Source organism: Diorhabda sublineata, chromosome 8, assembly GCF_026230105.1.
Source record: "Diorhabda sublineata isolate icDioSubl1.1 chromosome 8, icDioSubl1.1, whole genome shotgun sequence".
NCBI lineage: Eukaryota > Metazoa > Arthropoda > Insecta > Coleoptera > Chrysomelidae > Diorhabda > Diorhabda sublineata.
The window spans coordinates 22,456,155-22,476,226 of NC_079481.1; the positions used below are offsets into that span (position 1 = coordinate 22,456,155).

Sequence of the window (20,072 nt, forward strand, 5' to 3'; positions counted from 1 at the left end):
CTCAATATCATGAATTGTTTGGTTATTGTCTTTGATACTTTGAATCTCTTTTCTTTCTGTTTTAATACAACTTCATTGACTAGTTTCCATAACTTTATCGATGAATTTTTTTCATTTTTCACCTTTTTATTGTAATAATTTTTTTTGCTTTCTTTATCAATCTTTCTGTTTCATTTTTGCAGTCCAAATATTCTGTTTTCTTAATTCTTTTTTAAATTCTAAATATAATTTATTTTTTTTGTTAGGAGTTTTCATCAGTGAGAAAGTAATCCATTCATTTCTTATTTTTTGATTATATGTTACCTTGAATAATAGATTGTTGTACTGTTTTCTGTATAATATTTATAAACTTGTTTATTTTGTTATCAAGATCTGGTTCCAGAATGAGGTTGTTCAATGGGGCGCATGTATATTTTTTAATAGTTTTTTGTTATCAATGTATTCTTTATATTAATATTAAAATTGGTATAAACCCTTTTCATTTTTTCTCCACAACAAGTTGAAATAATGTTGTATGATAGTTAATAATAGATCTGGCGATTGTCATGGGTTGTATGTTATCATAATTATTTGTATAAACAAATATATGGTCCAAATATGTGCTGGAAATTTTTTGTACTCTGGTGGGAATATTTATTGCTGATCTATAACCATATTCACTCATATTCACTCATTCACTTCGAGAATATTAATATTAATATCGCCTAAAAAGAACTTGTAGCCGCATTTGTCATTTCAGCATATTTACATATTTTGCCCTACCGATTGCTGAAAAAGGTATTGATGTCATGATTAATCTTTAAAAAATAACGAAATCAATCCAAAAAACAGTTTTTTCAAATTCAAAAATATGAGAGTCGAATATATATAAGTAAACAAAACTAGCCTTGTCTTAAACATACTTCAAATTTAAAAATAAAATTTATAAACAAATTAAAGACTGTGCAATCCAAAGTGAAATCAGTAATTGAAGATACTCTCAATAAGTATGAACATTCCCTTTTTCTTCCGTTATGTGTTCAATTGCATTATAACTAACCAAAAGCAAAAAAAGGAAACCTAATTCAAATATTAGATTTCTATTCAAAATAAGAAATCTTAGGTTTAATGAACACATCGTCAAGAAGCAAAAACAAATTGGCCTTAGAAGACAAAGTCCTAATTTACAAAATCGTTATTAAGCTAATTTGGATGTATGGTATCCAGCTATGGGGATGTGCCATCAAATCAAACACAAGTATTATCCAAAGAAGCCAATCCAATGCAAACTCTTTATCAAGTCTTAAAAATCCTCTATATACACGAAGTAATCGCAGATCAAAATAAAAATCACTGCAACAGAATAGAACTGCCCATCAACCCCTTACATTATTCACTTTTAGAACCCCAACCGGACAGAAGACTCAAAAGAAACTGGTCCGCTGGCGTAAGAATAGTTGAAGAGGTCCTATTACTGGAGCTCATCACGCCAATGCCAATAGGAGCTCAACAGCTCAAACCAACCAATTAGCTTCTGGAAGTATTGTAAAGTTTTCATTCCTAATAAAACAAAATTAATTTTAAAAAAATTAGAAATGGACAATTACCTTGTAAACTTTGGTTTAACTCCATACACTTTTCCAATGTTTTTGTTAAGTTTCCGTTTGATTTCTTTCAATAAATCAGTTTCCAGTTGCTTCATTTCCTTGATGCTATTCAAAACGTCACCCTGGGTAAATGGAGAAGATGAAAATTTATTTTCAATATTTTTTTGAATTCCAGGAATGTGCGGCTTTGAAGTTTTTCTAACCACACCAAAGAAGTATTTCCATTTAAGTTGTTCGCTAGCACTTTTAATAACATCGTCGTCTGAGGTTACCGTTGGATGGCAAACAAATACAATCGTTTTATATATCTTCTCGTTATTAACGATTATTTTGAAAATTTTTATGAACCCTTCTTCTACTAGTCGTTTTAATATTCTCAATAAAGATTTTCTATCAATTTTTTCGCTGTGTCCTAAAATCCAAATAAATTTAGTACGTCTTAAACATTGGAAACATTATTTTGAAAGTACCCCGTATAAACGTAAACAATCAATAATGTTTCGATATTGATTGAACAGAACACGAACATATACATATAATAATGTAAAATGTGTTGAACAGGTAATTATTCTTAAATTTTCAAGATTATTTGGTAAGAGCCAGTTGTTTTTAAGAGTATTCGTATTGTCTGTACTGGTAACTAATTTGAGAAAAGTCTTATGTGGTATTATTATTAATAATTTTTTAGTGGCAATTATGAAATAGTATTGTGTGTATAATATTTGTATGATATCGAACTTTTATGCACGATAAAATAATAAATGAGAATCTTATAAAAGCTTCATAAATTTAATGAAAATTTTTCACATATTGTAGTGAGTAAATAAAGGTAAATATAAAACTATTATTGAATAGAATATCGAAAAAAATATGTATGAGATATATGCATATGATTTCTCTAACTTGAAAATATGAAACATCTTTTATTTATACAGTGCGATCAAAAGTAACTTGCCAATATTTCGATTTCTGTTATATTAACAAAAACAATATTGAATACAAGTTTTTTTCAAATAATTAGACGATTAGAAGTATACAGCTTATACACCAATATTCAAAATAACTTGTTTTTAGTTTTTTATTAATCTATTAAATTAAATATATAATCCTCAAGATTGCATAATTTTAGATTTGATAGTTATTTAGTTACAGTTTAAATTAATAAAAAAATGTATACATCATAAAAAAAGAAAATTTTTTGTCATTAATCGTGTGAAAATATTATGAATTATTTCTCATTATCATTAATCAAAGGTGTTTGTAATTAGGTACTTATAAAATTTAAATATGTTCACCTAACAAGAGCAAAGAATGATTCTTATGAGAGGTTATCAAAATCATAAAAGAACTTTTCACTTAATAAAAAGTATCCAGATCGCAACAAAGATTTTATATATGCAAAAGGCAAGCACAAGAGGGTAAACCCTTTTACGCTCGAGTAGTTCGTGTGGTACCTCACGTGTGTAGATGCCTGTGGATATTAATCTTGTACTTCTGAGGGTTGTAGTGTTGGAAAAGACGTGCCTTGGTAGCTGATTCCCTATCCTTGTACTTTTCCAAAGAAATGTGTTCTGATAAATTGACGACAGGCGAACTCGGTGTTCATGAGTCACGTTTGCCTGTCAAGTAGGTCTTGCAAAAACTGCTCTAGGTTCGATTATGTTGGACAGCTTGGAAGAGCAGTGATAGTATCTTACCTTACTTCTTTGTTCCATGTTTCTGGTCATCTCTGGATCGCCTATAAGTCGAATTGTTCTCTTCTGTATTTAGTACAGCAACTTCACGGCTTGCTTGGGAGCCGAGCTCTAAATGTGTGAGCAATATTCCAAAGACGGACGGATCTGGAAGATCATATATGATCAGGTATAGTATACAACTTTCTGGTTTTAAAAATTTGTTCCAGTCTCTTGTTCCTCAATCCCATTACTTTTGTCTTGTTCTTGTTTATTTTCATATCTGCGTCTTGTTTCTCGTTTTCGTCTGTTATTATTCCTAGGTATTGGTAATTTTTAACTTGTTCCAGTGTTTCTGTTTTGATTCTTATATTTATTTTGGTCTCTTCTTCTCCTATTCCATCACTTTTGTCTTGTTTTTGTTTATTTTCATATCCACGTCTATTACTTATTTGTTTGAATGCAATCATAAAAGCTCCAAAATATTCGGAGACTCCATACTTATATAAGCAAAGGACAAAGAAAAGAAGAACAAACAATCCAATCAAACAACCTAATTATATTATAGCATCATACCTTTCAAAGTGTATCGAAATTTAAATCTGTCAAGAGACCTGTCAAAAGACTATTTTTTAGATTGAAGCACCGTTTCTAAACGAAAACGATGCAAAGAAACATTGCTGCTGATTATCCTCCATCTGTCGAAGACAAATGTAAAGTTCTTCGTAAACCTAATGCAGACGTCGAGGATCGTTTGTTAGAAAAATGTTATGTGGAAAAATATAAAGGCGATAGTAAACCATTTTTGATTAGAGACGCTTCTTACATGTATCCACGAGATGTAGACTGCTCTACGATGAAAGCTTCGTATTTGAGTCCCATTCAAAATGATAGAAGTGCTTTAGGAGTTAAAAAATCACAGCTCCTGAAACAATTTGAGGAAGAAGCGAGAAACGAGGTTCTCCAGGAAGTGGATGCTCCTATTCCTCCAGGGGATTATGTTACAGTTTATAATAGGTATTTTAGGTATGTATATTTTGAGAACAATAATAATAGTTTTCTTTAAGTTTGTTCTCCTCTTTCAAAAAATTTGGCGTTGGAACTGTATGGGGGCATCCATAAATTTCCTGACATAATTTCATGATATTAGACTAACTCACCCTGTTTCTGTTATATTTTTGAGATCCTCTCCTTCCTGGATTGAAATTTTATCATAAAGCCAATGAACCCATGTAAGGAGTATGTTCCGACGTTACACTTAATTACTTTCGTCTTATTTTTCCTCTCTTCCCAGTTTCATAAATACATGTTTCTCTGTTCATTGTTATACCAGAAATACAAATAGCAGCCTTTGTATGTTACCTTTGAAATGTAGTTTTATTTCAGAAAAGATGGATTTGAGCCAGATGATGAATTCTATACCAGAAATGAAGATCTGTATAAAAAATATCCACTCTATTCATCTCCACCAACTACTTATGCATCATTCAAATTGAAGCAGAGCACTGGCGATAAACCACAAGGAGTTACTCCAACTATCTACAATAATCATCCATTCAGAAAGTGTGGACAATTTTCTAAGCCCATTCAGGAAGTACTAGATCACAATTTATGGTGAAATGATAAATTAAGCTGGAATAAACAGCAACTGAATGATTATATTCTTTTTATTTAGTAAGATTGGCTAGCTGAGTTAATTAATTAAATTCTAGATTGAAAACTTCTTACATACACACCTATCATGTATTTTTATGTAACGCTTATCTTGGACACCAACGGAACGCGAGATTTTGGCCATATTACATAAATTCAAGTTTTTTACAGATTTTTATAATTAAGCATTCGGCGTATAGAAATAAAGTAGTCACTGTAAATGTAAATTTTACTGCCACTACACACCAACACTGATAATTAACCTGCCAGACACGCTTTTTTATAACAAAATTTTCCCTTTGCCCTTCTTTCAAATACATCCTACAATTTATAGTTGAATGTACTGAAAAGATTTAATTAAATGTACTTAATAAGATAAACCATGTTCTCAAACCCACATAGAGGCAAGCCTTTGTTGAGAATTTTCTTTGTGCTATTCTGACCTATTTTGACATAATTACTGGTCTTATCAAACAAGATTGGTGATTTAATCTGTGAAAAATATTTCTTTTTTCATATTACTATTTAGTTGATTGTTCATTCTATTATGTACTTAAAAATTCCTTTTCCATACCACATCACAATTCAGACACTATAATAACGCTTAAATAACATAAAAAGAATTGGTTAAAATTTTTAATTAACATAGCTATGTGTTGAATACTTACCAGTTTCTATTTCTTTATCGATGATACATTTCTGCACTGTAAAAATTTCTTCAATCAAACGCATTTCATTTACAAGGTCTATAATAATTTGCATTCTCTTAGAAACCCTTTCAGTTAACAATTTAGATTTTGGATATTGTTTTTCTAATCGAATTTCAGCAGGAGTTGTCGAAACAATTATCTTAGTTGTTACATCTTGATCTACTTCATTAAAAACTTCAGTAGGATTTGAGCCCATGTAATCTAATTTAGAAGTTTCGTTTGTGTCTGTAATACTTCTTTGTTCTTGACTTAAATTTGGTATGGACATCCTGAAAATAAGAAAATATTAGATTTGATACTATTTAATTGCTTTTTCAATACAAAAACTTAAATGGTGAAAATGATTGACCGAAAATTTACGCAATGGCGTATACATGGTGGTGCATTTAAAAAAATTACCAACAAAATTCACAATTTCAAAACAACAAAATAGGAAAAATATGGAAGAAAACTAACAAAAAATTAACACAAGTTGATGTTTGTATTTTCACATAGATAAAAATTTAAAGACAGATATATGAGGCTGAAGTAAAGTATTTCAAAAACTAAGAACTACATCAAACAAAACACCTGACAGTAGAGCATTATCACAAAGTTTCCTTAGAAACACAATTTAGCAAAAAGTTGAGCAAAATAACTGAACAAAAAAAAATAAGGTGATTACTCCAGAAAACATCAAAATAGTTCACAAATTGGTTATATCTAATCGTAAATTGAAATTACGTGAAATAGCTGAGGCTGTAAAGATATAAGAAGGCAGTGTGTTTACAATCATGGATGAAAATTTGACCATGAGAAAGCTTTTTTCAAAGTGGGTGCAGCATTTGTTCACAATCGATCAAAAACAACAACGTGTTGATAATACAGAACAGTATTCGGCCATTATCATTATCTGAGTGGACTGTAGCCGATGAACTACGTCCTAAGCGTCTAAAGACACAACAGCCAGCTGGGAAAGTTATGGCTTCAGTATTTTGGGATGCGCATGGAATATTGTTCATCGAATATCTCCAAAGCGGCATATGTCGAAAAACAAACCACTGTTTCATCAAGGCAATACACTGATTAACAAGTGGATGGCAACGATGGTTGAATCGAACGAATTACATTTCGAATTGCTTCCTCATCCACTGTATAGTCCAGATCTGACTCCCAGTGACTACTGGCTATTCACAGATTTTAAAAAATTCTTATCATCATCATCGTGTAGAAGGCGTAGCGCCTGTTCAGTTCCGGTTTCTCTGCAGTAGTTCCTGTGAGGTTGATTGCCAACTGTCCCGCCATCGTTTTGGTGGTCGTCCAACAGGTCTTCTTCCGTATGTTGTTACGTATGATTTTTGCTATTCTATCTGTCGTCATTCTGTTGACATGCGGGTTCTATTCTCTTCTTCTTTTTCTCACCGATCTGACAATGTCGTCTGTTTCGCATTTTCCCCTTATGTCGGTATTTCTTTGTCTGTCATTCAGTGTGTAACCCGTTATAGTTCTTAGCGTTTTCACTTCTGTTGTTCTTGGTATCCTCTTTGTTACCGACGTTTCTGCCCCGTATGTCATAATTGGTCGCACACATGTTTTGTAGATTCTGGATTTGCATGGTATACTGAGGTGTTTATTTCTTCAAATTGGTTGCTTAAGATGTCCCGATACTGTAGCTGCTTTGTTCACTTGTCTCCTCACTTCATCTTCAAGGAATCCTGTGCTTGTTATTTTGCATCCTATGTATTCGAAATATATGATTTGGTCTATAGTGGTGTTGTCTATTGTTAACTTGCAGCGTAGAGGTTCCTTAGCTATGGTCATGCTTGTTGAAATTTCCATATTTAAATTTTCTGCGCGTTTGCTAACGGCGTGTAACATTCTTTGTATTCTGATTTTGCAATGAGTACGGCGTCATCGGCATAACATAAGATGTTAATTTTGTAGGTTCCCATGCGGTATCCTAGTCCCAAGTTTGTTATGGTCTCTACCAGTTGGTCCATAACAATATTAAATAGTAGCTGTCACCTTGGCGGATGCCCGACGTTGTTCCGAAATACTGTGTTGTTGTATTAGTGTTCAGATCTTTTATAAGTCTTATATATTTTTTGGGTACCTCTTTGTTTTCCAATATCTTAATTACATCCTTCAGTTGAACTCTGTCGAAGGCCTTCGTTAAGTCTATGAAACAGAGATATGAAGGAGTGTTATATTCAAGAGACTTTTCTACTAATTGCCTTGTTATAAATAATGCATCAATCGTGGACCGATTTTTTCGAAAGCCTTGTTGTTCTTCGCTGATTGGCATTATTGACGTTATGTCCTCGGCAAGAATCTTTGTAAGCAGTTTCAAAGAGGTGCTTAATAAGGTTATCCCGCGATAGATGGCAGGATTAGTTTTGTCTCCTTTTTTAAATATAGGCACTGTTACGCTTCTTTTCCATTCTTCTGGTATTTTTCTGTGTTGAATTATGATGTTAAACAGTTTTGTGTACTTTTCTTTCATGGCTTCTCCGCCGTATTTGATCATCTCATTTGTTATCTTATCTTCATTTGGAGCAAGAAGCAATTGCCGAAGCTGAAGCCTAATTTGAGCATTGGAATGATTGTATTGCTCTTGAAGGAGATTACATTGATGAATAAAATATATTTTTTGCAAAAAGTGTGTTTCTTAGTTAGTCACACGACTTATTCAGCGATGTGTTAGGTAAAAGGTAAAGGATACCTGGTTAACACCTTCTGAGAAATTAGAAAATTGCACAAAAATGTATTAGGAATGTTCCCACAAAACCGTTTCAGTCTCATGGATTTAGCATCGCAAAAGTCTAGAGTGAATTATTTAATATATGCATATGGAACAACTACAATGCAGAGTTGCTACCAACTTACAAAACACTAATTTATAACGTGCAGTTATAACTAATAAGAGTTATTCACTGGAGTCATTGCGAGAATTATCAGTAATCTTGATAATGACTAAAACTAAAAAGTAAAAAATACGGTTTGAACTTCGGTAAAATGTTTCTCAGTACGAAACCGAGGTTCCTAAAGGCTCCAACAAGAATAATATTAATATGCTTAACAAAGTTCAATATACTATCAAATGTAACACCAAGATCTTTGAATGCTACAGACATTTTAAGTACTTTACTAGAAATACAATAATTGAAATGAGAGGGTTAAGTTTTGTAGTGAAAGATAAGGTAATACACTTTGAAATGTGTAAGTATTCTATCCGTGAGGTATGACATAAAAAATTAAAAAAAAGGTAAATGAATCAGTTAAACCAATGTTGGATACCTTGGTCAGAAGAATGCCATGATCCAAGTGATCCATAGCTTTGGAAAAATCTGTATAGATGACATCAACCTGACTACCGCAATCCAAGTGTGCTGCCTATATTGCTTTACGCACATTAAATTTGAAGCCGTAGATCTACTAGGATGAAAACCATGTTGTTCATTACATATGGATAGTTTCATGTGGTAAAGAAGAACTTCGTAAAGCAAAGTTTCAAATACCTTAGAAAAGTTGGAAATAATTGTGATGGGTCGATAGTTTTCAATAACAACCTTATTATCTTTTTTAAAAATGGGACAAATTCGTCCAGTTTTCCATTTACCACATTTTAACGAGAGATTAAAGAGGTAACATAATGGTTTTGCAAGAACAGATGCACAGAGTCGTAGTAGAAAGGCTGGCGACCCATCGGGACTAGATAAAACGTTTGGTTTTAATTTTTTGAGGCTAGTTAAAACTTCAGACTCAGTAAAATAGTATATATACATATATACTATAGTATATATAGTATAGTATATAGTAAAACTTGCAAACACAAGTTAGTGAAAAGTATTAAATAATATATAATGTAACTTACTTTTCATTTGGATTATTTTCCCTTTTAACCTCTGTGAATTCTTTTATCGCTTTTACATCACCTAAACAAGCTTTGAATAATGAAACTTTTATTTTTACATCCAATTCATATTTTCTTTTGAGGAAGTTGTCAGATATTGCCTTAACTTCGAGAATATTTAATGTCGGAGTGATTTCTAGTAACAACTGATTAATGTTAAATATCTGCTCAGTATTTAATAAAACATATGATAAGTGTATAGTGTAGGAGCTCTTCAATTTAATTTCAGAAATTGCTGGATTTTTGTTCTGTTCCACTTTATCTTCTTGTTCTATTTGTGCAACTATGAATTTGCAATTGGAAATATCTGGAGTTTTTATTGAGCAACTATCAAGTTGTAAATTTGTACTTGGTTCTGTTTCAATATTGATAGCTTGATTTTCTTTTTTGTTTGCTACAGCTGCTTTTTGTTTTTCCAACATTTTCATTTTTATGGAAGATACTTTCTGAATAGGTGGCGAAGAGGGAGTTGGGTAATCTGGTCTTTTCCAACAGACTGCTTTATACCTAAAAATATACATATAGTTTTTACTAGTCACTTCATATTATTTTATGTTCAATAAAAATGTACATATTTAAAACATTCTGAAGATGCTTTGAACAAACCTGCATGCATAGGAATCGGTCGACTGATCTTTTCACTTTTGTAGAAATTAAAGACAATTATCATTTATTGCTAGGCTTAATTTTATTACTTATTTTATTTATAATTAACGAATTATACAAATCAAGTTGTTTTATTATTTGCAGCAGAAATTTTTTCATATTTTTTTGCAGTATTTTATGTTTGTTTTATAAAATCAATTTCTAAGAAGACCTTTTCATTTGTTTTCGGCAGATCTCGAATTTTGGATATGATTAAGTGTTTATAATAGTCCAGTCAAATTAGTCCTTAAAATAGAAGTAAGGTTACATACCATAGAGCTAAAAATTGGTACGAATGTTCAGAATACTATTATAAATGAATTGTGAAAAGTCCCCATCAATCTCCCTTGTGCAAAAAATTTTATTGATGATGAAAGTTTGCAAAAATAGGTTTTTATCGTTTTTCAGCTAAACGGTGAGTTTTACAGCAAAAATAGTTCAAACAAAATTCGTAGATCATCCGATTCTCAACAAAAAATGTATCCACACTTTTTTCTCATAAGTATTGCCATTTCCGTGATATAGCGGTTGAAAGAATTGGAAAAAATATTTTATTCCTAATATGGATACGTTTCCACACCACCTATGAGGTAGTGTGCTTTTTTTAACGTGATTTCCCCGGTATGCCTATTCCACGACCTATTATGATCCTATTGAATTCAAATTGAGTATTGAAAATGATGAAATCTGTGCAAATTATGTAATATATAAATGAAAAAATAATTTGGAAAAATTATTCTGTTTCTTTTTCGTACCAAGCTTGATATAAAATATGTTGATGTTGATTTTTTACAAATACTTTTCAATTCGTCTAATGTGAATTGACAATCATCGTTTTTTTCAATATACTTAAATATTTCTCTCATCGCAATATTTGTAGCTTCATCTTGAGGACAACCGACTTTATCCCCAGTGGTCGGTTTCAAAAAAGAATTGTATCAATCGTTATTATACTTAGCCTCGGCAGCGACTAAACCATATTCAAATTCAATTTGAGCAGCAATAGCTTTGACTACATTATCACAACAAGTTTTAGGTATAGTTAGAATACTGTCTTTGAACGAAAGTGTAGTCACTTTAAAAATCTTACGTCGGTACTGCAGTGCTTTTTTCTTCTCCAACTCTTCATTTAATTCATTGCCGCAAAATAAACAACACTGATTGAAGCAAAATGTAGTTGCACTTACTCGTGCTCAAGTTCGAGAAGGACTTATTTTTGATGAACCAGCTTCTTCTTGGCGCCGTCTTTTCACGGTATCAATACTACTTTTTCGACACTGCACATGAATTTTTACAGATGTCCGGTCTTTCACATACTCCGAAAATTCATCACCTCTTTCAAACTTGCATCAATTAATGCTTTCATGCTGCGATCAACAGTAACAACTCCACTTTTAGTCAAAGGTTGACTACAAATAAAGCAGAATTGTGACAACAGTAAAATGCACAAACTTTGTTACAAAATATAACTGATAACCACGAGTTGTCACTACGAAGGAATGCTTACGACTAACCGTATTTTGTTGAGTATGAGACCTTTGAAACGGAGCAGGTATACGACCATCGCCACACTGACAATTGAATGGAAGACATGAGATGTTACTTAAGGCCATGCGACTAAATGAAAATCGGGCGGAGTTTTTGACGTTCATTTATATTCTAATAATTTTATAATTTGTATGTATAAGACATGGGGACTCATATGTTTACTCATATAACTATTCAAAAATGTATATAAAAGTACATTAACGTGCATATTACGAATAAAACATTTTTTTTTCATTTCTTTCAACCGCTATATCACGGTAATGGCAATACTTATGAAAAAGTGTGGATACATTTTTTGTTGAGAATCGGATGATCTACGATTTTTGTTTGAACTATTTTTGCTGTAAAACTCAACATTTAGCTGAAAAACGTGAAAAACCTATTTTTGCAAACATTAACCAACAATAAAATTTTTTGCACAAGGGGGATTGATGAGGACTCTTCACAATTCATTTTAATAGTATCAACATTCATACCAATTTTTAGCTCTATGGGAATTTTTGTAACCTTCAAAGTTTTATTTGACTGGACTATAAACAAGTCTCTAACAGCAGTAATAGTCAGTGAATAATCTGATGTCATTCCGAACACATCAGGATAGACAAGTAAACGGTGAACTTAAATAAATTATGTAAGTGTTTAGTCCCTTCATGAGACAGGCAAAGACTCTTCTGGGTAACTATAAGCAGAGTACATCTGCTGAATGTATCAACGTAAGTAAGAACAATCTACAGGAGTTCTACCGGGGCACTGTCGTCTCAACAAACACCTGAACACGTTAGACTTAGCAGATAATGCGGCGTGCAGATTTTGTTGCACAGAGGACAAAACCTCTATCCACATTCTCTCGAAGTATGAAATACTACGAAACTCCAGAGCACTACAGCTGGGTGCTTATGAAATAGAAGACGAACATCTCTGACAATTGAAGTCATCCTACATTCTAGACTTTTTAAAATGAGTGGGATTGATGGATCACTGGATTCTCCAGTATAACAGCAAGTCCTTTGGGTCCGAGTGTATATAAGACCCCCAATCTATATATACATACAAGTTTTTAGTAATAATTAAGTGAATACTCAAGTCTTAGCGGAAAATTGAGTAAAAACTGAATAGTTTATTTAATGTATAAATAAATCAACTAAGTAAGAAATATTGGGTATAATTTCACCGCACCGTTAAAAACTGTTTAAATAAATAACAAAAACATTCTATTTTTAAAGAAGTTTAGTCTTCTACCTAAATTAACAATTGATTTTTAATAATGATCCTGACTCTTCTCCGACTGCGATATTAGGTCCTGGGATTGAGGTTAGAGTTAGTAAAGGAGAAATTCTTCTTATTAGTTCATCCCGTAAATGTTAAATCTGGTTTACGTCGTGACTGCATGCTGGCCAATCTATAAATAGTATCTCAGATTATGAAGGAACCACAGCCATGAACAGTCCCTTCCTCAATGTAACAAATTGCTCTCCTCGTGTTTAATACAGTTTCTTTATTCTGTTCTTATCAAGGAGGTATATTCTGATCTCCTCTGAGAACAGAACAAAGCCCAATCGGGTTCAGGTTACTATCCTACAATTTTATTTTCACTGTCCACTTAATAATAACCCCTCCTCATTTTTCATGGAACTGTTGTTGCAGTTAAACTGCATTTAGACGACGATTTCTTAAAGACGTTTGCCTTTGAGAATATTTTTTTAGACAGTTTTTTTTTAAATAAATTCATTTACTTGTTAATAAATACTTACACATATTTCCTTTGCTTTCCATCATCAAATTTGGTAAAATCTATAAGCGCTTTTCCAAGTAGTTTATTCAAAGCTAATCTCGCAGTATTTTTGTCGATCCCTACGTTTAGTTTGATTTCATTACCAAAGCAACCTTTATCTTCATTTGATCGGATATATTGGTAAATATCTCTAATAGTATCTGCACCGTACATCTTATGACCAGAAAGTTTTTCTTCTGCAATAAACAAAATATACAATTATATGGATATTCCGATTCACATAAAGTTACTGTATTGCTAAAGATGAGCCACGTTCGAATGAGTACATGGTATATTTAGTTAGTGAGAACGAGGAACTAATAATACATTAGAATAATTATTTTAACCTAAGCAGCAATCATTTTACTGCATCCAGCATTAAAAAAATTATCACTGGAAATAGCGCATAATTTAGAACATAGGGCCACTTGTAGATATAAGGTAAGAACAAAGTAAAAACCTTTGTGAATAAATGATATAGCACTGGATAATGGTTATATTCTGATATATTTAGACTTAGTATCACTTTTTACTAATATACTTAGAATTTTAGTAAATAACATCATTAAGAAACATGGGAGATACCTATCAGCACACACTGATATACAGTATAATTTGATTATAGATTCAATTGATTACTTGTTTGGATTCAGTTACTTTTCTTTTAATGACAGACTCTACAACTGGAAGGCACAGCCACGGGAAATTCTGCTAGCCCAGTTTTGGCAAATTTACTGAAAGTTTGAAGCAACTACCCTTTCCAGTTAACCAGCAAGAGAGCTGTTAATAAAATTATAAATGAGAGCAATCATAACGTAATACAGGTACCTCGAACTGAAAGTAAAATGTATTATAAATTTCCTTACATTACATGTTTCATAAATTCATCTAATTAGATTTTGCATCTGATATCGCACCTTCGCTCAAATAGTGTCAACAAACAACAGAGTATCGTTTGTAATAAGCGTTTTAAATTGAATCGAAGTTTATTTTCCACCTTTTAGATGATAACTATAAAACTGACAAAGTTACCGCAATAATAACTATTTACATGACATTATTCAAGCCCAGAAATTTGAGTTTTCTAGTACCAAGAGATTTTCTAATTTTTTTGACTATAACACTCTTTGAGTGGAGGTGCAATATATCAATTTTTTTGAAAAAAAAAATCCAAAAATGTCCTTCAGAAACCGGGTTCTACAGTGGTGTTACCTTATAAATAGTCAATCTTGACTAGTTTAATAGAAGTAGGAATAGCAGATCCTCTTGAGCCTGATCATAATGACCACTATATACATTGCAATTATCTATTAAAAGATAACTAAAACGGATTTCACAGAAAAACTTTCTGTAGTTTATTGGAATGATTTGAATATAGACACCATGAGTATAGGTAATTTAGCAGACACCGTAAAGGATACATTAAAACAAATCTTTTATGAACCACCAACCAATTAAGACAAATAAACCCAATATTAAATAGTTTAATAACAAATTGCAGAATATGAGAAAAGATGTAAATGCAAAACATACACGTCTGCTATTATGTTGGACAGCTCGGAAGAGCATCTGCCGTCTGTGCTCTAAGTTGTACAAGTTCCTGGTTAACTCTGGATCACCTATAAGTTGAATTTCTTTCCTCTTTATTAAGTTGAGTATCCTCAGGGTATGCTTGGGAGCAAAACTCCAAATTTGCGAACAATATTCCAAAGATGGACAAATCTGGGGCTTGTAGAGGATTAGTAGCGGATTATACTGCTTTTTAGTCTTAAAGGGAGCTTCAAGTTTTTATGAAGCCGCTTTGACTAATTCGGCCACATTACTATACCAGAACATATTGCTCTCAACCTCAACACCTAACAAGCGATGCAGGTGATATCTTATGTCCAGACAGGACCAAATCCTCAGCTTTCAGTACCAGTCTTCTTTATAAAAACAGCAGCCTTCGTCTTTGCTACATTAAACTCAATCAGATTTCTTCCACCCCATTCCAGAATGTTTCTAAGATTGGTATTGATGATGGTGATATGTTGCTGCCTTGTGCGATAGCAGAGTTTATTGGGCAGCTAATTTGAACGACGACACCAGTGTGCTATCGTCGAGGAAGCTATAAATCGGGTTTGCAAACATCTATTAATGGATAACAGTAGAAGATATGACGAAATTTCGATTTAAAAACTTTGTAAAAGTCTTTGCTTTTAATTAATTACAATTATTAATTGTACAATACAATTAAAGAATTTTTAGAAAAACTAAAAACCTGATTTTGAAATGAGTAAACATTCAATTAATTACATTTTTTGCGAATGTATATATATATATATATATATATATATATATATATATAAATATATGTATATATATAAATATATATATATATATATATATATAAATATATGTATATATATAAATATATATATATATATATATATAAATATATGTATATATATAAATATATGTATATATATAAATATATATATATATATATATATATATATATATATATATATATATATATATATTAGAAGATGTGTTATTTATATTTACGTTGTATTAGCTCTATATACTATACAATAAACTACCAATGAAACTATTTATAATTATTTCCATTGATTGACTGGCTCAAAATCTGTATTATAATGATGAATGTTTCTACAAATTGAACCTAGTTTTATGTTTCCTTGTATATTTGATAATATCAGAAAAATTCGGGATAACAAACTTTGATTACCTTTATCTTCCTCTTCATCTGGATCTGTCTTTTCTTGTGCTCTCCAATATGCCATGGGATTAACATAAGGATCTATAAGTTCATAATAAACTAACTCTTTCTCAACTTTGGTCTTCTTAGTTTCATATTCAGAACGTGTGGCATCTGGATAAAAAGTTCTATATGGTAGAATCTAAAAGAATTGGAAAGTATTGTAATCTTTTTCACAAGTGCATAAGAAATTAAAATTTTTGTTACTACTATTTGTCGTCTTTGAAAGGTTTTTGAGGTTAGAAACATTTACAGATTTCATCCAAAATGAGTTTACCTAAAACTTCATAAACTGTTACATATACAACCTTGTTAAATGGTATTCAGAATCTTAAAATATGAAAGGAGGTTTGGTTATTTTTGATTAATTTTCCATTGATTTTACCATGTATTGAGTCTTAAATAAGATCTAAGGGTTCTTCAAACTTTACAATTGTAACAAGTGCCCTTCTATATCAAGAACTCTTCTACAAGTTGTAATAACCCTTCCGGATCTCTACAGGTAGGAAACCTTACCTTTAAACTATGAATTTCGCTACAATTTCTTTCAAATCATTAGAAGCAAGGCTGGCGATCACAATACGGTTCTTATTTTGTTACGTACAATTGTCTCAGAATAATTGATTGTTTGTCAAGTTCAAGAGAAAACTGGTCAATACTAAGAATACTTAATCAACAAATAAAAAATTTTCAAACTTCTTTATATATAATAAAGTGTTAGTAATATATATAGTTTATGTTCCCAAACTTTTTCCTTCAAAGTACATTTCTGCCATATTTTCAAAACTGGTCAAACAATATGAAAATGAATTCTAAACAAAAAATTTACGTAGACCCCCGTCGAGTCCACCGTGTACCCCTGGGGGTTCACCTGACCACATTGGGAAACCTTGATATAGTACTTTGAGACAGTACACTATTAAAAAACCTATAGGAAAAACCAAAAAAGAAAAATTTAGACCAGTTAAATGAGTTGGGAACAAAAAAGAACAGCCTAAAAAGGAATTGAGAAAAATGGCAAATTCAGAAGATAGTGATGTAAATAAGTACAAGCGGGACATGAACTCTTATCAGACTCATGAAAAGGTATAACAAAAAAAAAAGAAAAGAGGCCTTGGGTGGAATGGCAGAAAAGGTGTTAAACTTGTTATAGGCGTTAAGTGGAATGTACCCTGAATGAATACTAATGTAAGTTTAGATATTTAAATTCTTGATATTTTTGTATATACATAAATGTCTCATTTATTTACCTTAGTAGTTACAAATTTTTTAAATTCGGGGTTCTTCAATAACTTATTGACACATTGGATATTATCAGAGAACAAAGATTTCAATAATTTGCTATATATTCTGCAGTTTGGTTGGTTTTTTATCACATTTATAATCTGATCAGCTATGCAACTTTGTCGAGATCTTATATTTGTGTAAAAACGTTTCAACTGTATGAGACTCCCGGTTTTATTGTGGTCCAATAATGCAGACTTGATTATAAACATCTGAGTTGAAATGAGATTGTTGAGACACAAATTTTTTTTATAATGAAATATGCTTTTCGCATCAATTTTAAATGCAGCTGTTATAGACATAGTCCCTTGTGTCAATTCTCCTAATTTTCTAGATCTGCCTATTCTTTCTAGTATAGAGTAATCCATATTCAGAAGTTCTATACATGGGTCAGCTGTATCTTCATAAAGGGCTTGTATCCTCATGTTTTGACTAGCTACTATTACTAATTTTTGACCATATCTGAAAATAACAGAAATTTAACTTTTTGTTTTAAATGTTTTTATCACTTATATAAAACAAACCCATCAGCAGGTTGTGTTCAATATAAGCTAAAAAACTAATGTATTGATCGAAGAAATATTCATATTTCATATTCATATTTTGGTGTCATAATCAATATTGCATGTAGAAAAAATCATTTTGTTTTATAATATGATAAAGTGCATTTAAATACTTCAAGTACATTAAATGCTAATCCAAATATTCATTGCATCTACATGATGCTAAGATACAACAGACATAACATGTTGACATTATTCTCTCTTACTACTATGTGAAGCCTAGTTTACACTAAAAAATATCTACTAAATAGAATTACTGTATCTCACCTTTCTTCTGCTTCATCTAATGATAAACTTTGAACAATCGATGTTATATTGATTCTCTCCTTGAAAGTGGAACAGGAGCCAAGAATTGGTGATGCATTTACCAAAGCTATTGGATATATATCTGGTGGAGCATATGCCTAAAAATTTTATAAAAATAATATTTTTTACTTAGCAATACAGGTTTTTAGCCAAGATTGTTAACATGTAACTTGAACTGCTCAAGTACCTGATGCAATATTTTCTATAAATTTATCATTTTATTTGTTGTGTTTTTCTATGTTTTCAATTTCAGTCTATTGGAATATTTCGATATTTTATTTCTTGATTCTAGGTGTAATTAAATGAGAAACAATTTAAATAAGACTCACCACTTCCATAACAACACCAATTTCAGTGTGCAAATAGTCAAACACATTGTATATAACTAATTCAGGCCTTGGAACAGGCAACTCAAAAAATTGAAACTGGTCTTGACTTAAAATAATATTCTCCCATATGAATCTTTCTAATTGCTTATCTAGGCAAAGCGGTCCATCTAATGCAGTTAAAAATCTTTTCCAAAATGCTGCAATACATAAAATTATATATTAGCAATCAAAAGCAGGCACAGTTTTGATTTCTCACTTTGGGAGAAGAGGTCACGAATTAAAATTGAAAAAAAAAATAAAGAGAAAGTAAAACTGTTGATCAGAATTTTCTATATGTAAATTTTTCTGATCAAACACCAGTAAATCCATATAAAGAAATAAAAGAAATATAAGATACTATTTACATGTATTTCAGGTACTTCGCTCAAACTGTACTAAACCTATGATGCTTCCCTAAAATTCCCTAAGGGGACCTCCGTGAACCCTCCTTGAATTGCGCCTTATTAAAAGTTATATACTAGCGCTCAAAAGTATTTGGCAGTCTAGAAACATACTTCTTAAAAAAATTGATTGTTGGTACATTTGGTTAATAACTTGCTGCACATTTTAAAATCTTAACCTCATTCTTGAGCTCATTAGTCTTTAAAAGAAGCTTTAATAAATTTTTAATACTTTAACCACTAATTTTTTCACAAATTTTCTATGTTCATTCCAAATCTGCATATCAGACTGAACCCATAATTCTATCAAGACTCTGTGATAGTCTTGTTATCATTTTTTACAGTCATTTTCAATTCCATTTCCTTATACAAGTTCAATAATATGATAGAAAAGCATTATTTCAACTTTGCACAGAGTCTGAGACAAGGTCTTGCTTAAAGGTGAATTCTGAATCAATTAAATGGCTTCCAGAAAGCACTGATCTATTCTCCAATAAGTTCTTTCATTTAGTCCTTCTAATTATACTAAATATTAAAGTGTACAAAACATGATAAACTTTAATGTACAAAATGTAATTATCATACAGTTATCACATTTGTAGTAATAGTAAGAATCTTCATAAAATAATTAATTCTTAAATCTTTGTGAAAGGTTACTGGGAAAGATGCTTGATAAAGCCTACTTCTTTTCTGCCCGTAGTTATAACTCTATTTGGAGAATATTTTTAGGTTTTACTAGAAGAACTCCAAATAAAAGTAGAGAAAATGTTCCAGGAGAATTTCCATGTAGATGTACTCAAGAAGTGCAGACATATTTATCATCAGAAGACATATCAGATCACATGCCCTTTCTAGCGCAACTTTTAAGAAATGATGAGAAGAAAAGTAAATATTATACTAGCTTAAATAAC

The 20,072-nt window shown here is 31.3% G+C and overlaps 2 protein-coding genes across 2 annotated transcripts in view; one reads left to right on the forward strand and one right to left on the reverse strand.

The window, feature by feature from the left end:
- LOC130447248 (general transcription factor 3C polypeptide 1) overlaps positions 1-20,072 on the reverse strand; it is a 62,638-nt gene that overhangs the window by 41,590 nt on the left and 976 nt on the right. Inside the window, exons 2-9 of the mRNA XM_056783959.1 lie at positions 18,722-18,918; positions 18,354-18,490; positions 17,490-17,985; positions 16,210-16,381; positions 13,459-13,675; positions 9,476-10,021; positions 5,581-5,891; positions 1,587-1,998 (exon numbers count right to left, since the gene is read on the reverse strand). Of these exons, the coding sequence (XP_056639937.1) occupies positions 1,587-1,998; positions 5,581-5,891; positions 9,476-10,021; positions 13,459-13,675; positions 16,210-16,381; positions 17,490-17,985; positions 18,354-18,490; positions 18,722-18,918 (2,488 nt within the window). The remainder of the gene's footprint in view (positions 1-1,586; positions 1,999-5,580; positions 5,892-9,475; positions 10,022-13,458; positions 13,676-16,209; positions 16,382-17,489; positions 17,986-18,353; positions 18,491-18,721; positions 18,919-20,072) is intronic.
- On the forward strand, positions 3,847-5,047 carry LOC130447260 (uncharacterized). The gene is made up of 2 exons (XM_056783971.1): positions 3,847-4,285; positions 4,646-5,047. The coding sequence occupies exons 1-2, from the start codon at positions 3,924-3,926 to the stop codon at positions 4,875-4,877; spliced, it is 594 nt and encodes a 197-aa protein (XP_056639949.1). The 5' UTR covers positions 3,847-3,923; the 3' UTR covers positions 4,878-5,047.